This window comes from Sinocyclocheilus rhinocerous, unplaced genomic scaffold, assembly GCF_001515625.1.
Source record: "Sinocyclocheilus rhinocerous isolate Xijiao unplaced genomic scaffold, SAMN03320098_v1.1 scaffold1785, whole genome shotgun sequence".
Classification (NCBI taxonomy): domain Eukaryota; kingdom Metazoa; phylum Chordata; class Actinopteri; order Cypriniformes; family Cyprinidae; genus Sinocyclocheilus; species Sinocyclocheilus rhinocerous.
Window position 1 is genome coordinate 883,410 of NW_015627538.1, and position 18,765 is coordinate 902,174.

Consider the following 18,765-nt stretch of genomic DNA (forward strand, 5'->3'; position numbering starts at 1 on the left):
AATATATATATATATATATATATATATAATTTATAAACATGCATGGATGAACCGTTCACAATAAGATCAATAACATATGTTTAGAGAACCGAAAACAGGTGAACTTTAATCTCTTGATGACATTGAAGTTGAGCGTGTAATATCTGTGCCATTAGTAGGATCAAGCAAATTTGCTGCCTACTTGTTTTGGCTGCCCAGTATAACAGCATTTGCTCAACTAATTGGTCAGGTTTTGAGCCAAGACTACCTTTTATTTCGAGGAACGTGTGTTTTGCTGCTGCTAGTGGCACAAAAATGACATACTGTAGTTTTAAGATGTCATGTTATGAAGTCTGTAAATATGTAATAACAGTCATGATTGGTCCGCAAAGGCTGACTTAACTGTGTCACTTTCCACAACATCATCTTAGCATTATTCTCTTAACAGAAGTAGTTTCAAGATCTCAACACTGATATTGGACCCCTTGTATTATTAATAGTTGTAGATCAGGAAATGAAAAACCCTATTTATAAAGACTACCCAAGAAGCTACATTCAGGAGAGAGACAGAGACATGTTCATCGGTCGAAGCAACTCTGAGGACGATTACAACCTCTTCAGCTGTCTCTCAAGGTCGGTCACATGTTGATCTGGATTTTAATCTCTATTGATTTGTTGCAGTCTGTTGATCTTGTTGAATATGAAGCAATCCTGGGTTTTTTTTTGTACCGGTAGGAACCCGTGGCTGCCTGGCTGGATCCTGACCACCACTCTGGTTCTGTCTGTCTTGGTTCTGATCTGGATTTGTTGTGCCACAGTGTCCACTGCTGTTGAGCAGTACGTCCCTGCTGAGGTAAACCACTTCACATTCACTCATCTTCATGTTTTTTAATTATTGGTTAGTTGGTTATGTTTAATTAACTCATCCACATGTTCTCCTCCTTTTAACAGAAGCTAAGCATATATGGGGATATGGAGTACATGAAGGATCAGAAACTGACCCCGTATCTGCAGTCCTCTCTGGTGATCATCAGATCTCCAGGTGTGGAGGAGCAGGAAGCTGGACCTCTTCCATCAAAGGTCAATCTGGACCAGTCTAACATTTAACCAGTCTAGCATCCAATGAAATTGAGCTTTTGGTTTTCTCTTTCAGAGGTGTGGTTATAGCTTCAAACGCATTGACTATGGGTTTCTTGGTTCTCCTTTTTTTAAATTTGAGAAGCGTGGACTGTGGGGAATATATTCTGTTGATGTTTTGGCACTTTAAAGGCATTACCTATCAGACTGAAAGCTCTGTAGGATCTGAGTTTTTCTGTTTACTGCCCATTTGTAGAGATGAAGTCTTCTTGTTTCCCTTATTCGTTTTTAAGTGTTCTCAATGTGATCAATAACAGCTTGTGATTTGAGGTACAACGTGTTGCACAATGACATTAACGTTTTGATTTATGCTTTAGTACAAGATATCTCTGCTGCAGGGAGTGGAAATTTCTTGAACTGCCATAGAGACGAGAGTCGTAAAGTCAATAAAGGCATTGTAAATTAAGATGTTTTGCGACCTCTTAGATTTGTCATCTAAATATTAATAAACAAACCTACTAAAAAGTGTTCTGTTCTCACGTTTTGTTTTTAATTTAAAGGGGTCATATGATGCGATTTCAATTTTTCCTTTCTCTTTGGAGTGTTACAAGCTCTTGGTGCATAAAGAAGATCTGTAAAGTCGCAAAGACTGAAGTCTTAAATCCAAAAAGATATTCTTTATAAAAGTTAAGAGTCAACCACGCCTACCTAAAACGGCTCGTTTTGTAAAAATCGATGCGTTTCAGAAAGGCGGGGCATAGAGGAGAAACAATAATGTACAGTATGTGGAAAATAATGTATTTTTTTTTACCTTAAACCGCATAAACACATTTCGTTACACCAAATACACAAAATAATGTTCTTTTTAGCAGCATCATATGACCCCTTAAGATTTTTGCAGTCTGGGTGAGTCACTGCTAGTTGCCTATGAAGTCAGAGCCAGTGTTCAGATTTTACCTGACTTCTTTCACAGAAATGTACATATTGTATGAAAGGCACAAACTCAGCTTCAGACCATGATTCCATCCAGTCAGAGGATGGTGTTTGAGATTCTGAGCCAATTTTAGAACATGTATTGTATTAATTTGTCACGTCTCCTTGCACCGAGGCACGTGTTTCTGCATTTTTTTGCATCCACAATGACTTTAAAGTCTGGTATGTTTTAAAATCTGTTCCAGCCTTAAAGGGGTCATAGGATGCTACATGCACTTTTACAAGCTGTTTGAACTGAAATGTGTGTTGGCAGTGTGTGTACACAACCACCCTATAATGATAAAAATCCACCCAGTGGTTTTTTAAAAATCTCGTTAAATGTTTTCCCCCTTCTCAAATCGAGCCGATCTCAGATGCCTGTCTGTGTGACCTCACACAGACAGGCCCCTCCCACGATAGTTTGATTGACAGTAGCGTTTCAGCACAGACTGGACTGGTGTCTTACCTTAGACCCGCCCCGAGTGAGCTGTCATCAGTCCGCCATTGTTTCACTGCCGGAGCAGATGTAGACAAGAATGACTCCTAAGCGATCATTTACTCCTGACATCTGAGCCGCTGAACTCGCAGTGGATTACTTTTGTTTCTGAAGGGAATGCGCCCCCGATCTACATAAATGCGTCTATGTTCGCACGAATCATTCATGATCCAGCCTCATCTACAGAAGAAGTGAGTATAATGTGTTGCAATGAATCTTTAAAAATCACCTTTCCTAATAATGTGCTAATTAGCAAGTTTCAGGGTGAATGCGGCTGAAGTAAACAGTCTCTCTGAGAGCAGCTTGGAAGAGAGGGGCGGGATCAGCAGAGCTCATTAACATTTAAAAGAAAATGCTTCAAAAACAGCTTGCTCTGAAAAGAGCTGTTTTTGACAGGGTAAAAAAGGTGTTTTTTTACACTACCATTGAGAAATTTTAACCAAACTATGTTACAGACTTTTCATTAAGACCCTAAAGAATCATATTAACTTGTGGAAAATGGGCATCCTATGACCCCTTTAATGATTTTGTATAAACATGCTCAGTATATTTGTATTATGAAACAAAAGACTAGGGTACAAAAATAAAAAATAAGCTGTTTTTAATTGTGAAGAATCCAAACTAAAAGCATTTCAGTGTCATGTTCGTCACAGAGGAATGCGCTGCAAAGATGTCACATGTCTGTGTCCACTCAATAACTATTTAACAGATCTAAGTCCTCTGCAGACAGAGCTGACAGAGACTGGCGCTTTGACAGAGGAGCTGAACTTTGGTCTTCCTCTGTTGATAGTCTCCTCTTCTTGCCCTTCTGAACAGCTGCCACTGTTGATGAAAGTGTGTCGTGTTCTGCTGTTGAACTCGTGCCACAGAGATCAACCTTATAAAAGTGAATCGGCACAATTTTGTCTTTCTTTGTGGTGTCACTCGTCCCAGAGCAGGAGTTTAATGTCTCTCGGACAAACTTTTCTCTTCCATCTAAAGAACAAAATGAAAATAATCAAAATTCAGAATATTATAACAATTACAACAATAACAAAAATTAGTAGTAGTAATATAATATTTTGTGATCAAGTGAACATGTAGATAAAATGAATAAACTCACAGAAACGGAGAGCATTTGTTCTTGGTTTGTAGTCTTTCTTTGGTACTTCAGAAGCTGTAATTTCCCATTGGTTTATTACCTGATAAAAATTTGAATAGTGAGAGAATGTTATACAGAGATGCCTCATTATAAAACATTTACAACATCAACATTGCATTCATAATTACCTATATCCATCATGGATACCATAAAAGCTTATCTGTTACCTGTTCAGCCCAGCCATCTGTTTTACAATCAGAGTGTCCAAACTCCTTCAAAGGTGTTTCTGATAAGAGCATTCTCATATTCTTTCTGAAGAATCCTTTCAAAGACACATTCACCTAAAAGAGATTTCTAATATTATACAAGACCTCCATAAAAACTTACTCATTGATGTTAACTTTTTAATTGTGCTACCGTCACATTTGTCCCAGATATGTCCAGTTTCTGTAGCGTTTTAAAGCATGTTAGATATCCAAGACCTTTCTCAGTAATGGGATTCTCTGTTAAGAAATAAATGAAATGGCAAGAGTATACATTACCATAAAGATCACATTCATCATGGTTATGTATAAAAAGCAATTGAGAGTATTTATGTAATGAGATTCAAACACAGTTTTTTTTTTTTACTTTTTTTCTATGCTCACCAAGTCTGCATTTATTAAAATACAGTAAAAGTAATATTATAAAATATTATTACAATTTACAATAACTGTCTTCCATTTGAATATATTTTAAAATAAAATGTATTTCTGTGATGGTAAAGCTGAATTTTCAGCAGTCATTACTCCAGGTCTTAGTGATGATCCTTCAGAAATCATTATAATATGCTGATTTGCTGCTCAAGAAACATTTCTTATTATTATCAATGTTAAAAACAGTTGTGCTGCTTTATATTGTAGGGAAAACCGTATTTTTTTTTCAGGATTCATTGATAAATAGAAAGTTCAAAAGAACAGCATTTATTTGAAATAGAAATCTTTTGTAACATTATAAATGTCAGTAAAGGCATTCTAAATGTCTTTATTGTCACTTTCGTTTTAAGGCATCCTTGCTGAATAAAAAATATTTATACTGACCTCAAACATTTGAATAGTAGTTTATCGGACTATACAAATCCATAAACTTACCAGAGAGTTCCAAAAGCTGCAGATTTTCTAGACCTTTCTTCATCACCCTCACCGGCGCGGTCAGTCTCTGCAGTCCTGCATCAGAAAGGCAGTTTGCACCTATGAAAAGCTTCACAAGACTACAGAAAAAAAGGAAATGTGAAGAGGAAAAAGAAAATGACTTCACTCTTTATCACAAAGTAAAACAAACTGTACACCCAATAAACCATCTGAAATGTTCATTTTATTTATGCAACTATGCCAATGAATGAGACGATGAAGTTTCCATACCTAGCCAGGGCTTCAGAGGTTATGTATTTAAAAACCTCATGGTTGTCACCTAATCTACATCCATAGAGGTCCAGGCACTCCAGACTCTGAAACTGTCTGATCTCTTCCAGCCTTTCGGATATCAAAAGATTCCTGAAAACACAATCACACTGATGTAAATGCACTGGTTTCTAAATTATGCGGGGTATAAATGCCTACCTAGGCAGCATTTTGGACGTCTACTTAGGCAGACAGCCATGAGATTGTGTTTACTTCTCACCTGTTTCTCAAACACAGGGATCTCAGCACTAGTTCTCCATAGGCCTCACAGAAGACATGCAGTGCTCTGGGTGCAGTATGAGGCTCAGTGAATTTGTGTCTCTCTTCAGCGGCCGAGAACAACTTGTCAGCCATTTGCTCCGGAAAACCTACCAGTGAGTCCACATGCTCGATGTGATCAGCGATGAACTGTAAAGATATGTCAAATAAAGACTTCACCGTGTACCGCAGACTGCCCTCTTTGTTGTAGGTAAATATGAAGTGGTCTCTTCTCTTTGTGTGGCTCGCGGATGGTAAAGTGTCGATGCAGAGTTGAAAGGAGAAGTCTCTGGAGAAGAGTCTGTGCTGCAGAGCATCATTCCTGTCTGCACTGACATACCGCCGCAGTTCTCCTTTCTCTCTGACATACACGGCTCCACAGCCCTCACTAACATACATCCTTACAGCTCTCTACACAAACCGAGCGTTTAGCGTCCAAAATATTCGGTTGTCGTTTAAAAATCAAGGGTATATTGACGGAAACATCGAGAAGTTTGTAAAATGTAGAAAGATTTAAAAACGACGGGCTCTTGGAGTAACATCACTCCTGTAAGTCGAGTTTCACGCACATTACAAAATAAAAGTCGTTACTGAAATCCGCACTAAAATCTATTTAAACGCCCGTATACTTCGCAGATAACTTCAGTATTAAAAAAACACACGTTTAAAAACTTTTACCTATGCTATAACTCTGATGTATTTTACTCGCCCCCCCCTCCCCCATATTTTTATTTCACCATATTAGTTATTTTCATTGTTTTTTTGTTTTTGTTTTTTTAAATAGGTCTCTACGTTTTTATTATTTCATTCTAATATTTTATTTATTTACTTACTTACTGCCTATTTTTACCACAAGTTGCAAAACACCAGGTGAAAAATAATTTGAAGATTTGATTTATGGACAAGTAAAGACTTTTATTCTGCTATGCATCACTATCACTGCTCATTTCCGCGTTTCCATTTTCGCACATTCAAAACAAAGTTTAAAATCCTGAAACATTCAAGACGCTTTTACTGGTGAGTTGATTAACATGACGAAAATATTAGAGGTCCTATTCTGCTATAAAAAGGCGATGTAAAATCATCTGAGAGAATGCATATTCTTAAAACAACAATATGTTACGTTGTAACTGCATTTTTCTGTTTGATGTATAATATCCGCATACGTCTGAATGTCAACAACTTGTACAGTGTCACTCCTGCTATACATGTGATTAGACACTTCAGTTACAGTGGTAGGTCAGCCATGGTTGGTAAAACTTAATGCTTAAAAGGATAGTTCACCCTAAAACTAAACTTTAGTCATCACTTACTTCCGTGGAACTTAAAAGAAAATGTTAGGAAGATCGACAGCCTCAGTCATTCTTCACATTCATTGAATGGGATGAAGATACAGTGAATCTGAATGGTGACTGAATCTGTCAGTCCCTCACATTCTGCCTAATGTATCTTTCTGTGTTCCGATTTTTGGAACAACATGAGAGTATTGATTATAATTTTGGGTGAAATATACCTTTAACAACCTACAATATCAATAGCATTAACTAAAGCTTGTCTGCTTATCTGTCTTCTATTGATGACAGAGCACATAGATCTGTGATGGCCAATACTGATTTTCATTTGCAGTTTCAAGGTGAGTCCCTTAAAATACTTATTTGAAAGGCAAACAGTTCCTTTTAATAATAAAAAAGATAATGGAATCTGCTTATTGCTCTTGGGAAAAAAATTCTATATTGTGCTAGAATTTGAAGATGAGCAAGGATTCACAGAACATAATCAAGGTGCCACAACAGTGACCATCGATGACCCCATCAAATCTAGAAAACAACGAAAAGCTACTGGAACTGCTTTTGAAGAAGACGACAACGATGACAAAACTGAGGTCCGTGGGACACAACCTCTAGAGTCTAGATAATCGGAGATCTTTATTTCTTCAAAAGGAGCCCTGATTCAAAATACATGTTTCTTTGTCAAACAGCTTCTGTCAGGTCAAAGAAAAAGTGCACCCTTCTGGACGTTTGAGTATTACCAAACATTATTTGATGTGGACAGTCATCAGGTCAGCCATCTTTACTGTAGGATTCAGCCCTCACACTACAGTGATTATCATTTCAAAGAGTTAAAAAGCATTCATTGTGTATTTCAGAAATATATACTTTTAAGGGTTTTCTAATTCGTTTTAAATAAAAAAATATATAAATTGCCGCTGTTTTCATATATAGGTAAAGAACAGAATAATTGGGTCAATTCTGCCTTGGCCTGGGAAAAACTTTGTTGAGGTCTATTTACGGAGTAACCCAGACCTGTATGGTAAGCTAAATTAAACTAAAAGAGTTTAGAGCAAAAAGAAAGATGTTTATAAAAAGTTAATATGAGTATGTGGTTTACTTTTGTAGGACCTTTCTGGATCTGTGCAACTCTTGTTTTTGCCATCGCTGTTAGTGGAAACATCTCCAGTTTTCTTGTCAACCAGGGTCAGCCAGAGTTCAGATATGTGCCAGACTTCAGCAAAGGTTAGAGATATGTTGTTTGAAATAGTCCAAACAAAATAGACCTTCTGGCCTCACCCTAAAAATGACACTGGTTCTTTTGCTTGTTTTCCAGTAACTATGGCAGCCACAGCAATCTACAGTTACGCATGGTTAGTGCCTTTAGCTCTGTGGGGTTTTCTCACCTGGCGAAATAGGAAGATCACAAGCCTGGTGTCCTACTCCTTCTTGCAGATAGTGTGTGTCTATGGTTACTCGCTCTCTATCTACATCCCTGCTGTGGTGAGTCATACAGTCACAATATATACATGAATATAATGTGCATTATTCTGTGCATAATTACCGCATCTGGGTGTGATAAACACATTTGATAGAGGATTTTCAAGCATTCTCTATTATTATTATTTTGCAGATACAGTTTATTTACTTGCTTGTGTGCATTTGTGTGAAAAACAGATATTGTGGATAATACCAAGTGAAGGGTTGAGGTGGTGCTCCATCGTGGTAGCTTTGTGTCTCTCAGGATCTGTGCTGGTAATGACGTTCTGGCCAGCCATCAGGGACGATAAACCAAGGATTACCATTGTGATTATATCCACCATCGTGATTCTTCACGTCCTGCTTGCAGTTGGTTGCAAGGTATGTTTTTAAGAATCTTTATACATTAGGAATGAATGTGATTAACATAATCTATTATGAACAAAATACACAAAACATATTCAGGTCTATATTTGTTACTGAATGAATTCATCAATATCAGTCCATATCTGATATATTTCAGTCAATATTTGATATTTAATTGTGCATGCTTATTTTTCCTTATATTTACATTTAAATTAGCTTTGCTGGAACCTAATGCACACTTTTTTATTTAACTAACAATATAAAACACTGTTAAATGTTAAGATCTTTATCAAATCTCAAAATGAATATCGATTTTTTTTTTATACTGTACATTTATAATTTTATGCTTAGATTGACTGGTAGCATTTGAAATTATTTATTTTTTTATTGACAAACTAATTTATTATAGTATAAAATTTTAACATAATTATTTCTGGCTTATCTGTATTGTAATATCATTGCATCCTAATATGTATGCATATAATTATGCACTTACTAAAACAATACAAGCAAGGCATATTAGATGAAACTTTGTCTAAAATAAAAATGTTTGCCTCTGTTGCAAAAATGCTAGAGACGATATAACTAAAGTTGTGTAGCTGTACGAGCAACTCAACGCCAGCATTTTAGCACTGCTTCTTGCAGCGTTAAAGGATCAAACAGGTTGGTGTCAAATGTGTTTCCCCAGCGGAAGGGTGTGTTCGTGGAAACACGAGCAATAGTCAATGACTGGCTTGGAAACATGCCAGTTTGTGAGCAGAACCATGTCCTTATGGCTATCATGTGACGTCAATTACATTCATTTAATTAGGGATAGGGAATGCAGTATTTAGGGGACAAAGGTGCTGTCAGAGTCTGAAAGATTTGTGCCCTCTCTCTTTTTTCAGGCATGTTTCTTCAGTACATATGAGATGGATCCATCAAAGGATCACAATGAGCCATCGGCAGCGACCAACACTTCATCATCCACAAAGCCAAAGTGAATTACAGCCTTGGGTAAATACAGGACTTCAGTGAGGTGGCAGTGGCACTCTCTCATGTGCTTTTTAATAATGATGAAATGGCATAGAAATGCCAGCACTTTAAGACTTTTAGATGAGCCGAGTGTCATTTGATTGTAGCTGCTGATGGGAAAATAAGACAGTTGCATTTGATGAGGTGTTAACATGAGACAGGACTTCCTGTACATAATCTGTGCTCCTCGATAGACTGTTATTCTTCTGTAATTGCAGCTTCTGCTCTTGCCTTATTAGAGAGAATCGGTTATCTTGATAATGAGATTGTGGGTTTTCTGGATTTCTTCATCTTGTAGTCTGTGAAAGTAAAGCCTTCATTTTGGTATGTTTATGTTTGTAGGTGAGCAGCGAAACCTGGAGATAACCATCTACAACATGTTTGATGTTTTCTGATTTGAGGTTCAGACACATGTTACTGTTACAAAGTAGAGGACATGTGTATATACTGTGTAGCTGTGGTTTAAATATTTATGTGATAATTGAGCTTGAGATGGTTTTCAAAGGGTCACTCTCCTGTTTCTACCACTTTGGAACGTGTATATGTACTTAAAATATTTTAACACTTTATAAAACTACAGGTCCAGCAGAAAAAGGGATGGGAAAAATAAAATATGAATTGAAATGCACATAAACAGAAACTGATTACATATTAAAATTTTTATAAAGTTGAAAATCAAAGCTACAGTTTATTTAAATATTTTACACATTTTCAGTTCTCTGTGGTGGCCATTGATTTTTTTTTTTTTTTGCTATTATTTTTACTCTGTATATTTTTGTGAGATTTGTAACTAGATCTATGCCTTTTCTTTAAACAAGATACTAGCCTAGAACATAAAATGCCTGAACAATTAACTGTATTCCAAGACGTCACATTGTAATAAATATTTAGCAGCTTTTTTCCCCTTTTAAAATTACATGCACACAAATACAGACCAAAATGGCAAGCATATACTGAGCGTATAAAGTTTTTTTCCATTTATAATTTCTCAATGATTGATGATGATACTGATAGCCGAGTGGGTTAGAAGCAGATCATAGAATTTCACTCTCAGCATCATTAAGATTCACAAACAAAGGTTATTGTCATAGATCAAATCTATCTTGTCTTTGATGCCAGTATCTGATACAGTGCAAAGTTTCATATCTCCGAGCACCATCAGCAGTGCACTTTTAACCTTTATTCACCACAGTCATTAGATTAATTAGATAAATTATTATTATTTTTTTTAAGTTGGCACTGGCGTTATGAAATGGCTCGGCTACATTTTCCAAATTAACAAAATAGAAAAGTTGTGTCACTTGAAACTGTGCCAATGTGTGGTGTGCCCTAATTAATGGTCATTCTAGCCTTAGCTTAGAGTTACACGAAGCTGCCTCCCAAACCTACAACCTTTGTGAAGGAATGTCAGCTTCACAAGTCACTGTTTCCCTTTACACTGTGGATTAAAAATAAGGAGGCTTTATTTTTGGATCATTGAATTCACAGGTATCTCCTGACATTATTTTGATGACTTGCAAATGGAAAACCTATTTAAAGAGGATTTGACCCGACGACCTGTATCAAGGAACATGTCTTTTCAATATTGCATTTAAAACTGCAAATGAATGATGGCTGGGAAAGTGGAAAAGGTGTCCAAATACGAAACTTTAAAGCTTTTGGAGAAGTGCCGGAAGGAAAGAGACGATGCTTTGCACCGCGAGAATACGATGAGGGAGAAAATGAGACAATATGAGTCTCGAATGAGATCAACCGAAGCGCTTAAACAGAAATTAAAGCAACTGACTTTGGACAACAAGGAGCTGCGGAAACAAGTGAAGGTCCTGCGGGCTGAAATTGGTTTAGAGGCCAGTCCTAAATTTTACGGAAAAACCACCAAGGATATAATCAACGACCTGCACGAGAAGGAGCGCGAGTGCAATTCACTTGTTGAAAAAGCGGGTAAATTAAGTTTGACGATTGATGAAATAACATCTGAACTGGCCAACACCGTGACCTCGAAGACTCTGCTGGAGGACCAGGTCCAGTCCCTGCAACAGAACCTGAAGGACATGACAAACAACCAGCGGCGTCTTCTGAAGCTCTGGGAGGACAAGAAGGCTCAGCGGGAGCAGCTGTCACTGCCCGCCATACCGCAGAGACCCGGGCAAAAACCGCTGGTGCATAAAGGCGTCCAGACGGAGATGTCCATCAGTTCAACCCAGATATTGCCCACCAACGCATTTGAGACCAAGACCCGCCGAGAGATCGATAAAAGCAGAACCAGTCTGGAAAGACGCAACATCACTTTAGCGAATGGCACTCATCGAGAGAAAAACGCGTTCATTCAGAATGAAGCGAAAGGAATACACAACTGACGATTATTATTTCACGAAACATTTTTGTGTCTGTCTACGCGTCATTATGCTGCTCAATGCCTCAACTTACAGCATTATTTTTAAATATATAGTTTTTAGTATGTTTAAAATTATTAAGCAACAACCTGATTGAAACAACCGAAACATTGAGGACTATATGTTACTGTACCTTAATTATTTCGTATGTATCGACCCATTATTACAGTCTTTTTAGACTGCTGTTTGATGTAATGCCCTCAAAACATTGTGTATAATGAAATACTGTTTAACATTAAATATAAATGTAATTATATAATTTTATTCTGATTTTTCCTTTTTAATTAGGATAATGTTGTAATTAAGTGATACAATTAATTATTTAATATTTGTAATGTTGAATAATATGCTTCACAATAGTATTATCTTTTGAAAAGAACAGCTATAAATTTGCGCAGAATTCACATTTCTGTATGGGCTATCTCTTTAATGGGATAGTTCACCAAAAATGTACATTTAGTCAACATTTACTCATCATAAATTCTTTCCAAACCATTATGACTTTTCTGATAACGTTACTCTACAGAACACAGAAAAAATTTCGAAGAATGTTGATAACCAAACCTTTTAACGTTACGTTTGACTTCCATTGTATGAACAAAAAAAACACACACATTTCTCAAAATATCTTCTTTTTATTTTCCCACAGAATAAAGAAAGTCACATGAGGATGAGCAAATAATGGCGCATTTTTTAATTTTGGGGTGAGCAGCTAACCCTTTAAGTGTGATTGTATTCAGGCAGTAAGTCAGACACAGTCGCAGGGGTCCTTATGAGGTCCTTCGAATGTGTGGCGCGGGTAATGTCCACACTTTTGCCATGTTGATATGGATTTTACTCAAGTGATGCTGAACTGAAACAAGAATGATAAAATGTTTTCCCTGAAACAGAATTCTTGGTTTATAAGAAAGGTAAGGACTGGTTAAATATAAATCGTGTTTAAATAACTGAACGGCAACTAACTAATTAGGAAGTCAGTGTTTAGTCGGCAGTGTATGTAACGTTAAAAGACTTCTGGACATCATCATGTACTGTTATAGTGACATGTTTTGTGTCTTCTGGTGTCTGTTTATGAAGTGATAGTGTATTTAAGTATATATTAATTGTTTGAGCGTTATTAGAATAAACGTTATTATCGTAGAAAGATTGTGTTTGAGGCTGAAAGGATGTATGAAATGTGCCTGTGCTAGACCAAATTCTCACTTCATTTATTTTCAGGTTGTGATATGGAGGGCTGTGGCGAGTATTGCATGGTCAGTGCTTCTCTTGCCAGTGACAGCTACAGTCTTTGTGCTCTTGAGCAGATTCAGCCCTTTTCACCCCATCCAATGGATTTCAGGTGAGGAAACGAGTACGAGTGTCTAACAAAATGCATAATTACAATACGTTACTGATACTGAGAAGTGCTCGAGTGTGAATTCATTATTTATATAAGCAGTAGTTCTGACTTCAAGGGACATAATACATATTCTAAACCCTCTAAAGCCTGATTAATGAAATAATAGTGATAAATATTTTTTTGTAACAGGTTATTAATTCCTTTGGACAATTAAAAAAGTTTGCTTATGTGTTTTATGTTTCGTATCATATTGGATTAATCTGGATTTTATGATCCATATAGTACAATGACATTCTTAGCTTGTAATGTAAGTCAAAGATATCTGTAACAGTATAACAAGCTACATATATAAACTACACTCTGTAACCCAAAAATATCATCATGATATTTAAATGCTTAGTTGTATTATATATAGCTCTGTATTTTTTTGTGGTGTGCAAAACATGCAATGCAATACAATAATGACTTGGAGATGTACAAATAAATTTTCCTCAAAAGCCTGATGTATCATATTTGATACTCACATTTAACATGTGTTTTTATTAAATGTGATGTATAAATAATCAAGTAAACCCAAGTTGATTAAATCCAGTAAATTTTTGTCTTGAAATATTGCCAACAATATAAAAGTTCTTATGTTCACTTTATATAAACCAGTAAATATTTCCCAGCAAAGAGATGTGTACCACAACCTGAAGGGGAACATTTTTAGATTTTACTTGCTTAAAATATAAACTATCATATTAATTTGGAAATTCACATCACATATAATCAGTGTTGGGGGCAATATATTACAAGTAACGCAAGTTACGTAATCAGATTACTTTTTTCAAGTAACTAGTAAAGTAACGCATTACTTTTTAATTTACAAGAGAATATCTGAGTTACTTGTTCAAATAAGTAACGCAAGTTACTTTTTTTTTTAAATTTATTGATTGACAGCTCTCCTGTCCCCATGTTGAGAGAAATCAGAAGATATTACTGTAGTTCTAAAATAAATATGAATATACATTAATTCATCTCACTCACAAAAAAAAAACAAAAAACACACAGATTCAGTATTCCTCAAAATGAATAAAAATAATGCAACTCAGAATATGACGCAAACCTGCAATAATTAAATGTTAAACAACACAAATATCCTTTATGTATTTAATCCCATTCTATTAAGCAATGTCTTTGCTTCTGACCTTCGATGATCCAGTTCAACCATACTAATAAGCAAAAATTACTCTAGACAAACATTTGTGTGTTTTTTTTTTATTGCTGAAGTGTTGAAATTTCTTCTTCTGCATTCTACTGTACGGACGAAAATTTACATTTCCTTCAGCCTGCGGCTTATTCATTTCACTTTTGGTGTGAAAAGGCTTTTATATTTGCCAAAAATATAATTTTTTTTTATTTTAAAAACAAACAAGCAAGCCCTGTCCAGATTTAAAAAGTAATGCAAACGTAACGTAACGCATTACTTTCCATAAAAAGTAACTAAGTAACGTAATTAGTTACTTTTTTATGGAGTAACGCAATATTGTAATGCATTACATTTAAAAGTAACTTTCCCCAACACTGCATATAATACTGTATGCTTTATATGGTTGATAGATATCTGAATTGTTCGTTAGTCAGCATCTCAAACATTGGTTACAGATTGCACAAGTCTTCTTGCGGCCTCAAGCACCATCTTTTCCCTTGTGGTGCTGTGTGGGGTGGTTCTGATCACTGGCTTTTTTAACCTGGAGTTCTACACTTGTGAGTAGATTTGTCTTTTATGGATGTGCAAAATCATCACATTTGCTATTATTGCGTTGTAATAAAATGTATGCAGATTACTTATTTCACTCTTTGTGTTTCCTTAAGTGGTTCCCTCTATTCCATGTTCACGCATGGCTCTCCTGGGGACGGTGCTCCACCCTCGACAGTGTGTTCATTCTTTGGTCTACTGCACCATGGGCATGCTGGTAATGTGGTGTGCTTCTGTTACCATCGGTGGCCGTTACAGCACTCTAGGAACTCCCTGCAGGCAAAGCCAGAGGTGGGTTATGACCTGAATCTGTTTGATCCACATACAATGACCCGTCGTTGTGCAATCTCTTTGCCTGGGGATCAGGTTTCATTAATTGCATTCTAGGCACTGCGGCTCTTTTGACCCCAGGCAAAGAGATTGACACTCATACAGTTATCTTAAGTTGTTTTAATTAACTCTGTGAGTAATCTTATCTCATCTCAAAATTACCAGGAGGTCAGTCTTACCCTAATATAGGCCAAGAGCACCTCTAAAATAAAGATGAAATGTTGTCTCTGTCTGTGTTTGTTTTTTAATGACATACTTTTTTGCTTTATGAAAATTCTAACAATATGTGAATAATAACTGTCCCTTATTTTATGTTTGCTTCTGTAGTGGTGAAGTAGTGACCTGTCTGAATGAGTATCATCTCTTTATTCTCCTGGCTGGGGCCTTCATGGGGTACAGTCATAGTTTCTTGGGAGTGGTTCAAAATATGTACTATGTGTCCTTTCAACCCATACAAGTAAGTGTTTGGCTATTGTATTCAGATTAGTTGCTAAATGTTACACGTATTGGTTAATATTATTTTTTTTCTTTATGGCCGATACCAATATCTTCGAGAGCAGGCAGATGGCCGATATGATATATACAGTGGCATTCAAAAGTTTGGGAACCCTTTGCAGAATCTGTGAGAATGTGAATAATTTTAACAAAATAAGAGATCATACAAAATGCATATTTTTTATTTAGTACTGTCCTGAGTAAGATATTTTACATAAAAGATGTTTACATTTAGTCAACAAGACAAAAAAAATAGCTGAAATTATTAAAATAACCCCATTCAAAAGTTTGGGAACCCTTGGTTCTTAATACTGTGTGTGGTTACCTGGATGATACACAAATTTATTTATTTATTTTTTTTGTGATGGTTGTTCATGGGTCCCTTGTTTGTTCTGAACAGTTAAACCGAGCACTGTTCTTCAGAAAAATCCTCCAGGTCCTGCAGATTCTTCAGTTTTCCACCATCTTTTGCATATTTGAACCCTTTCCAGCAGTGAATGTATGATTTTGAGATCCATATTTTCACACTGAGGACAATTGAGGGACTCAAACACAACTATTAAAAAAAGGTTCAAACATTCACTGATTCTCCAGAAGGAAACACGATGCATTAAGAGCTGAATGAAGATGTCCAAATTTTGTTGAAATATCTTTTTTTTCCACGTAGTACTGCCCTTTGGAAGCAACAGAAGATACTTGCATGTTTCCCAGAAGACAAATTAAGTACAATTTACCTTGATCTTCAAATTCAAAAAGTTTTTTGTTAAAATTATTCACATTTTCACAGATTCTGCAAGGGGTTCCCAAACTTTCACATGCCACTGTATGATATCACACTGTTTAATTTAAAGGGATAGTTCACCCCATGATTTACTCACCCTCAAGGCATCTTAGGTGTATATGCCTTTCTTCTTTCAGACAAATACAATCAGAGTGATATTAAAAAATGTCCTGGCTCTTCCAAACTTTATACTGGCAGTCAATGAGGGTCGAGATTTTGATGCCCAAAAACATGCATCCATCATAAAGTGCTCCACACGGCTCTGGCGGGTTAATAAAGGCCTTTTGAAGTGAAGCGATGTTCTTGTTTAAGAAAAATATCCATATTACTTTATAACTTTATAAACCGTAATCTCTAGCTTCTGCCAACTGTCAAATGCGTGTTCATTCCAGCAGATGGCGTAGGACGTAGGAGGATTTTGATATAATCCAAGAGGATACTGATTTTCCTTTGCTGTAAACAAAACTTGGTTCCCACCAGACTAGCATATTCTCACATTATTAACCCCCTGGAGCTGTGTGGAGCACTTTTTATGATAGGTGGGTGCATTTTTTTTGGGCTTCAAAATCTCGACCACCATTTCACTGCCATTATAAAGCTTGGAAGAGCCAGGACATTTTTTTTAAATATAAATCTGACTATTCGTCAGAAAGAAAAAAATCATATACACCTAGGATGGCTTAAGGGTGAGTAAATCTTGGGGTAATTTTCATTTTTGGGTGAACTGTCCCTTTAGGGATTGTATATAACACATGCAAACAAATTGCTGAATGTAATTTATATTTATTTTGCATGATATTTAGTCAAATAATTAGAAATAGGAATATTTTGAAAATGAAATCTGTTTGAGAAAAATAATTAGGAAAACTAGAATCATGAAGTTAACCCTTCAGAAGGGTGGTAGGTTCAATCACAATCCTGTCAAAAAAAAAGTCGTGCTTCTGACTCTTATCAGCCAATGATGGGTAATTTAAAAAATGCAAAGTGCTGACTAATACCATGACAGTATATCAGTCCACCGCTAGTCTATACTGTATACACTATATTTATTTGTAAAATGTTTTGTAGTATGATTGAATGAGAAATAGCTAAATCATTAATGCTTTCATTAATAATTTATCAGCGCAAATCTCTTTTGTCCCTCCCACATTGGTTGTGAAGCAATACAAATATCCGCGGTTCAAGGGCTGTCTGCCAATGGTGGTGAAGTGCAGTGTTATTCAGGCCTTATATTCAGCCAGGAATTTTGCTGCTTTCTATTTCTTTTTTGGTAAGTTATATTTATGATCAGAGATGCATCCTCTAATAATTATCTGTTTTCCTGCTAGATTCTCTTCAAATGTTGTTTTATTTTTAAATGTTGTTTCTTAGGGTATGCTCCTAAGACCTGGATCTCCAGCACACTTAATCTACAGATAGACAGGTCAGATTTGGAACTAAAGTCTACCAAAACCTGAGTGTTTACCTAATGTGAACTAAAGCAGCATAAACCCATAATCAAGAATATTTGTAACTCTTTATATCCCTTTTGTAACTTTATAGTTCTCTCCAACCACTGGATTCATTGACTGGATTTCTAGACTTCTCCCTCCTTTACCACCTGTCAATCAGTGGCACTTTCCTGTACCTAACCTGGTATCTCACTGTGCTTCTCTTCAGGATTTATGTCACAGAGGTACTTAAATGTGAAGGTTTCACTGTGGGATATATCAAAGCAACTGACATTTGTGTAGTACCTGTTTTGAAAATGATCCTGATGGCTGGTTGTGCATCTTCAGGCCTACAGTTTTCCAGTGCAGTCCACATTTACTGAGGATGCAGAGCAGTGTCTTCCCAAAGTTTTGGCTGAGAAGAACACTTTAGTCATGAAGGTTAGAGATTTTTCCTTTATTTTCCAGAAAAAAATCTAGGGTCAGAATTTTTTTAAATTGTTATCTCTAGGCTTATGGAAATGAATGAAATCTTTTGTTTCAGAAATAGAACATTTCTATATTGAATATACATTTTTAAGTTAAACTTACCTGTTAAATACTGCTTTTTGTGAGTGCAACCTCTAAAATTTATTATAAAAAGGTAGGTAGTGTAAGGGATACAGGCCAATTTAGCTCAAAGGGAATCATTTAAGATTTTATAGGGAATTTGGACAGAATCATTGTTTTACGGCTGATCACTGAGTCGGCCAGCGATTCATTGAACGAGCCGTATAACATAAATTCTGCATGGATATTAATATCCAAAATATAGTGAAAACACTATT

At 36.1% G+C, this 18,765-nt stretch overlaps 5 protein-coding genes across 9 annotated transcripts in view; 4 read left to right on the forward strand and 1 right to left on the reverse strand.

Moving 5' to 3' along the window:
* Positions 1-1,572, forward strand: part of LOC107729271 (transmembrane protein 59-like) — a 3,438-nt gene extending 1,866 nt beyond the window's left edge. Inside the window, exons 6-8 of the mRNA XM_016539731.1 lie at positions 480-612; positions 715-832; positions 931-1,572. Coding sequence (XP_016395217.1) covers positions 480-612; positions 715-832; positions 931-1,086 — 407 coding nt within the window. The 3' untranslated portion in view covers positions 1,087-1,572. The remainder of the gene's footprint in view (positions 1-479; positions 613-714; positions 833-930) is intronic.
* A 1,538-nt stretch (positions 1,573-3,110) lies between these two features.
* Positions 3,111-5,863, reverse strand: lrrc42 (leucine rich repeat containing 42). The gene is made up of 7 exons (XM_016539921.1): positions 5,265-5,863; positions 5,006-5,137; positions 4,736-4,854; positions 4,023-4,108; positions 3,833-3,946; positions 3,627-3,705; positions 3,111-3,499 (listed from the first exon to the last, which is right to left on the reverse strand). The coding sequence occupies exons 1-7, from the start codon at positions 5,699-5,701 to the stop codon at positions 3,216-3,218; spliced, it is 1,251 nt and encodes a 416-aa protein (XP_016395407.1). The 5' UTR covers positions 5,702-5,863; the 3' UTR covers positions 3,111-3,215.
* A 382-nt stretch (positions 5,864-6,245) lies between these two features.
* On the forward strand, positions 6,246-10,077 carry LOC107729441 (protein YIPF1-like). Of its 4 annotated transcripts, XM_016539951.1 has the most exons (10): positions 6,480-6,537; positions 6,886-6,935; positions 7,045-7,184; positions 7,281-7,361; positions 7,525-7,612; positions 7,699-7,815; positions 7,907-8,073; positions 8,248-8,430; positions 9,303-9,411; positions 9,772-10,076. In XM_016539951.1, exons 2-9 carry the CDS (start codon positions 6,902-6,904, stop codon positions 9,396-9,398), a joined length of 906 nt encoding a protein of 301 aa, XP_016395437.1. In that variant the 5' UTR covers positions 6,480-6,537; positions 6,886-6,901; the 3' UTR covers positions 9,399-9,411; positions 9,772-10,076. The 4 variants fall into 4 exon arrangements, with proteins under 4 accessions (XP_016395427.1, XP_016395437.1, XP_016395419.1 ...); XM_016539941.1 differs by lacking the exon at positions 6,480-6,537 and adding an exon at positions 6,246-6,319 and having other exon boundaries at positions 9,303-10,077; XM_016539933.1 differs by having other exon boundaries at positions 9,303-10,077.
* An 880-nt stretch (positions 10,078-10,957) lies between these two features.
* LOC107729460 (uncharacterized) lies at positions 10,958-12,016 on the forward strand. The gene has a single exon (XM_016539971.1). It carries the CDS (start codon positions 11,037-11,039, stop codon positions 11,784-11,786), a length of 750 nt encoding a protein of 249 aa, XP_016395457.1. The 5' UTR covers positions 10,958-11,036; the 3' UTR covers positions 11,787-12,016.
* A 561-nt stretch (positions 12,017-12,577) lies between these two features.
* ndc1 (NDC1 transmembrane nucleoporin) overlaps positions 12,578-18,765 on the forward strand; it is a 16,824-nt gene continuing 10,636 nt past the window's right edge. For both annotated transcript variants that reach the window (XM_016539743.1, XM_016539752.1), the window contains exons 1-9: positions 12,578-12,733; positions 13,041-13,161; positions 14,809-14,910; positions 15,019-15,193; positions 15,560-15,689; positions 17,670-17,778; positions 17,880-17,931; positions 18,051-18,183; positions 18,287-18,379. In XM_016539743.1, the coding sequence (XP_016395229.1) occupies positions 12,695-12,733; positions 13,041-13,161; positions 14,809-14,910; positions 15,019-15,193; positions 15,560-15,689; positions 17,670-17,778; positions 17,880-17,931; positions 18,051-18,183; positions 18,287-18,379 (954 nt within the window). In that variant the 5' untranslated portion in view covers positions 12,578-12,694. The remainder of the gene's footprint in view (positions 12,734-13,040; positions 13,162-14,808; positions 14,911-15,018; positions 15,194-15,559; positions 15,690-17,669; positions 17,779-17,879; positions 17,932-18,050; positions 18,184-18,286; positions 18,380-18,765) is intronic.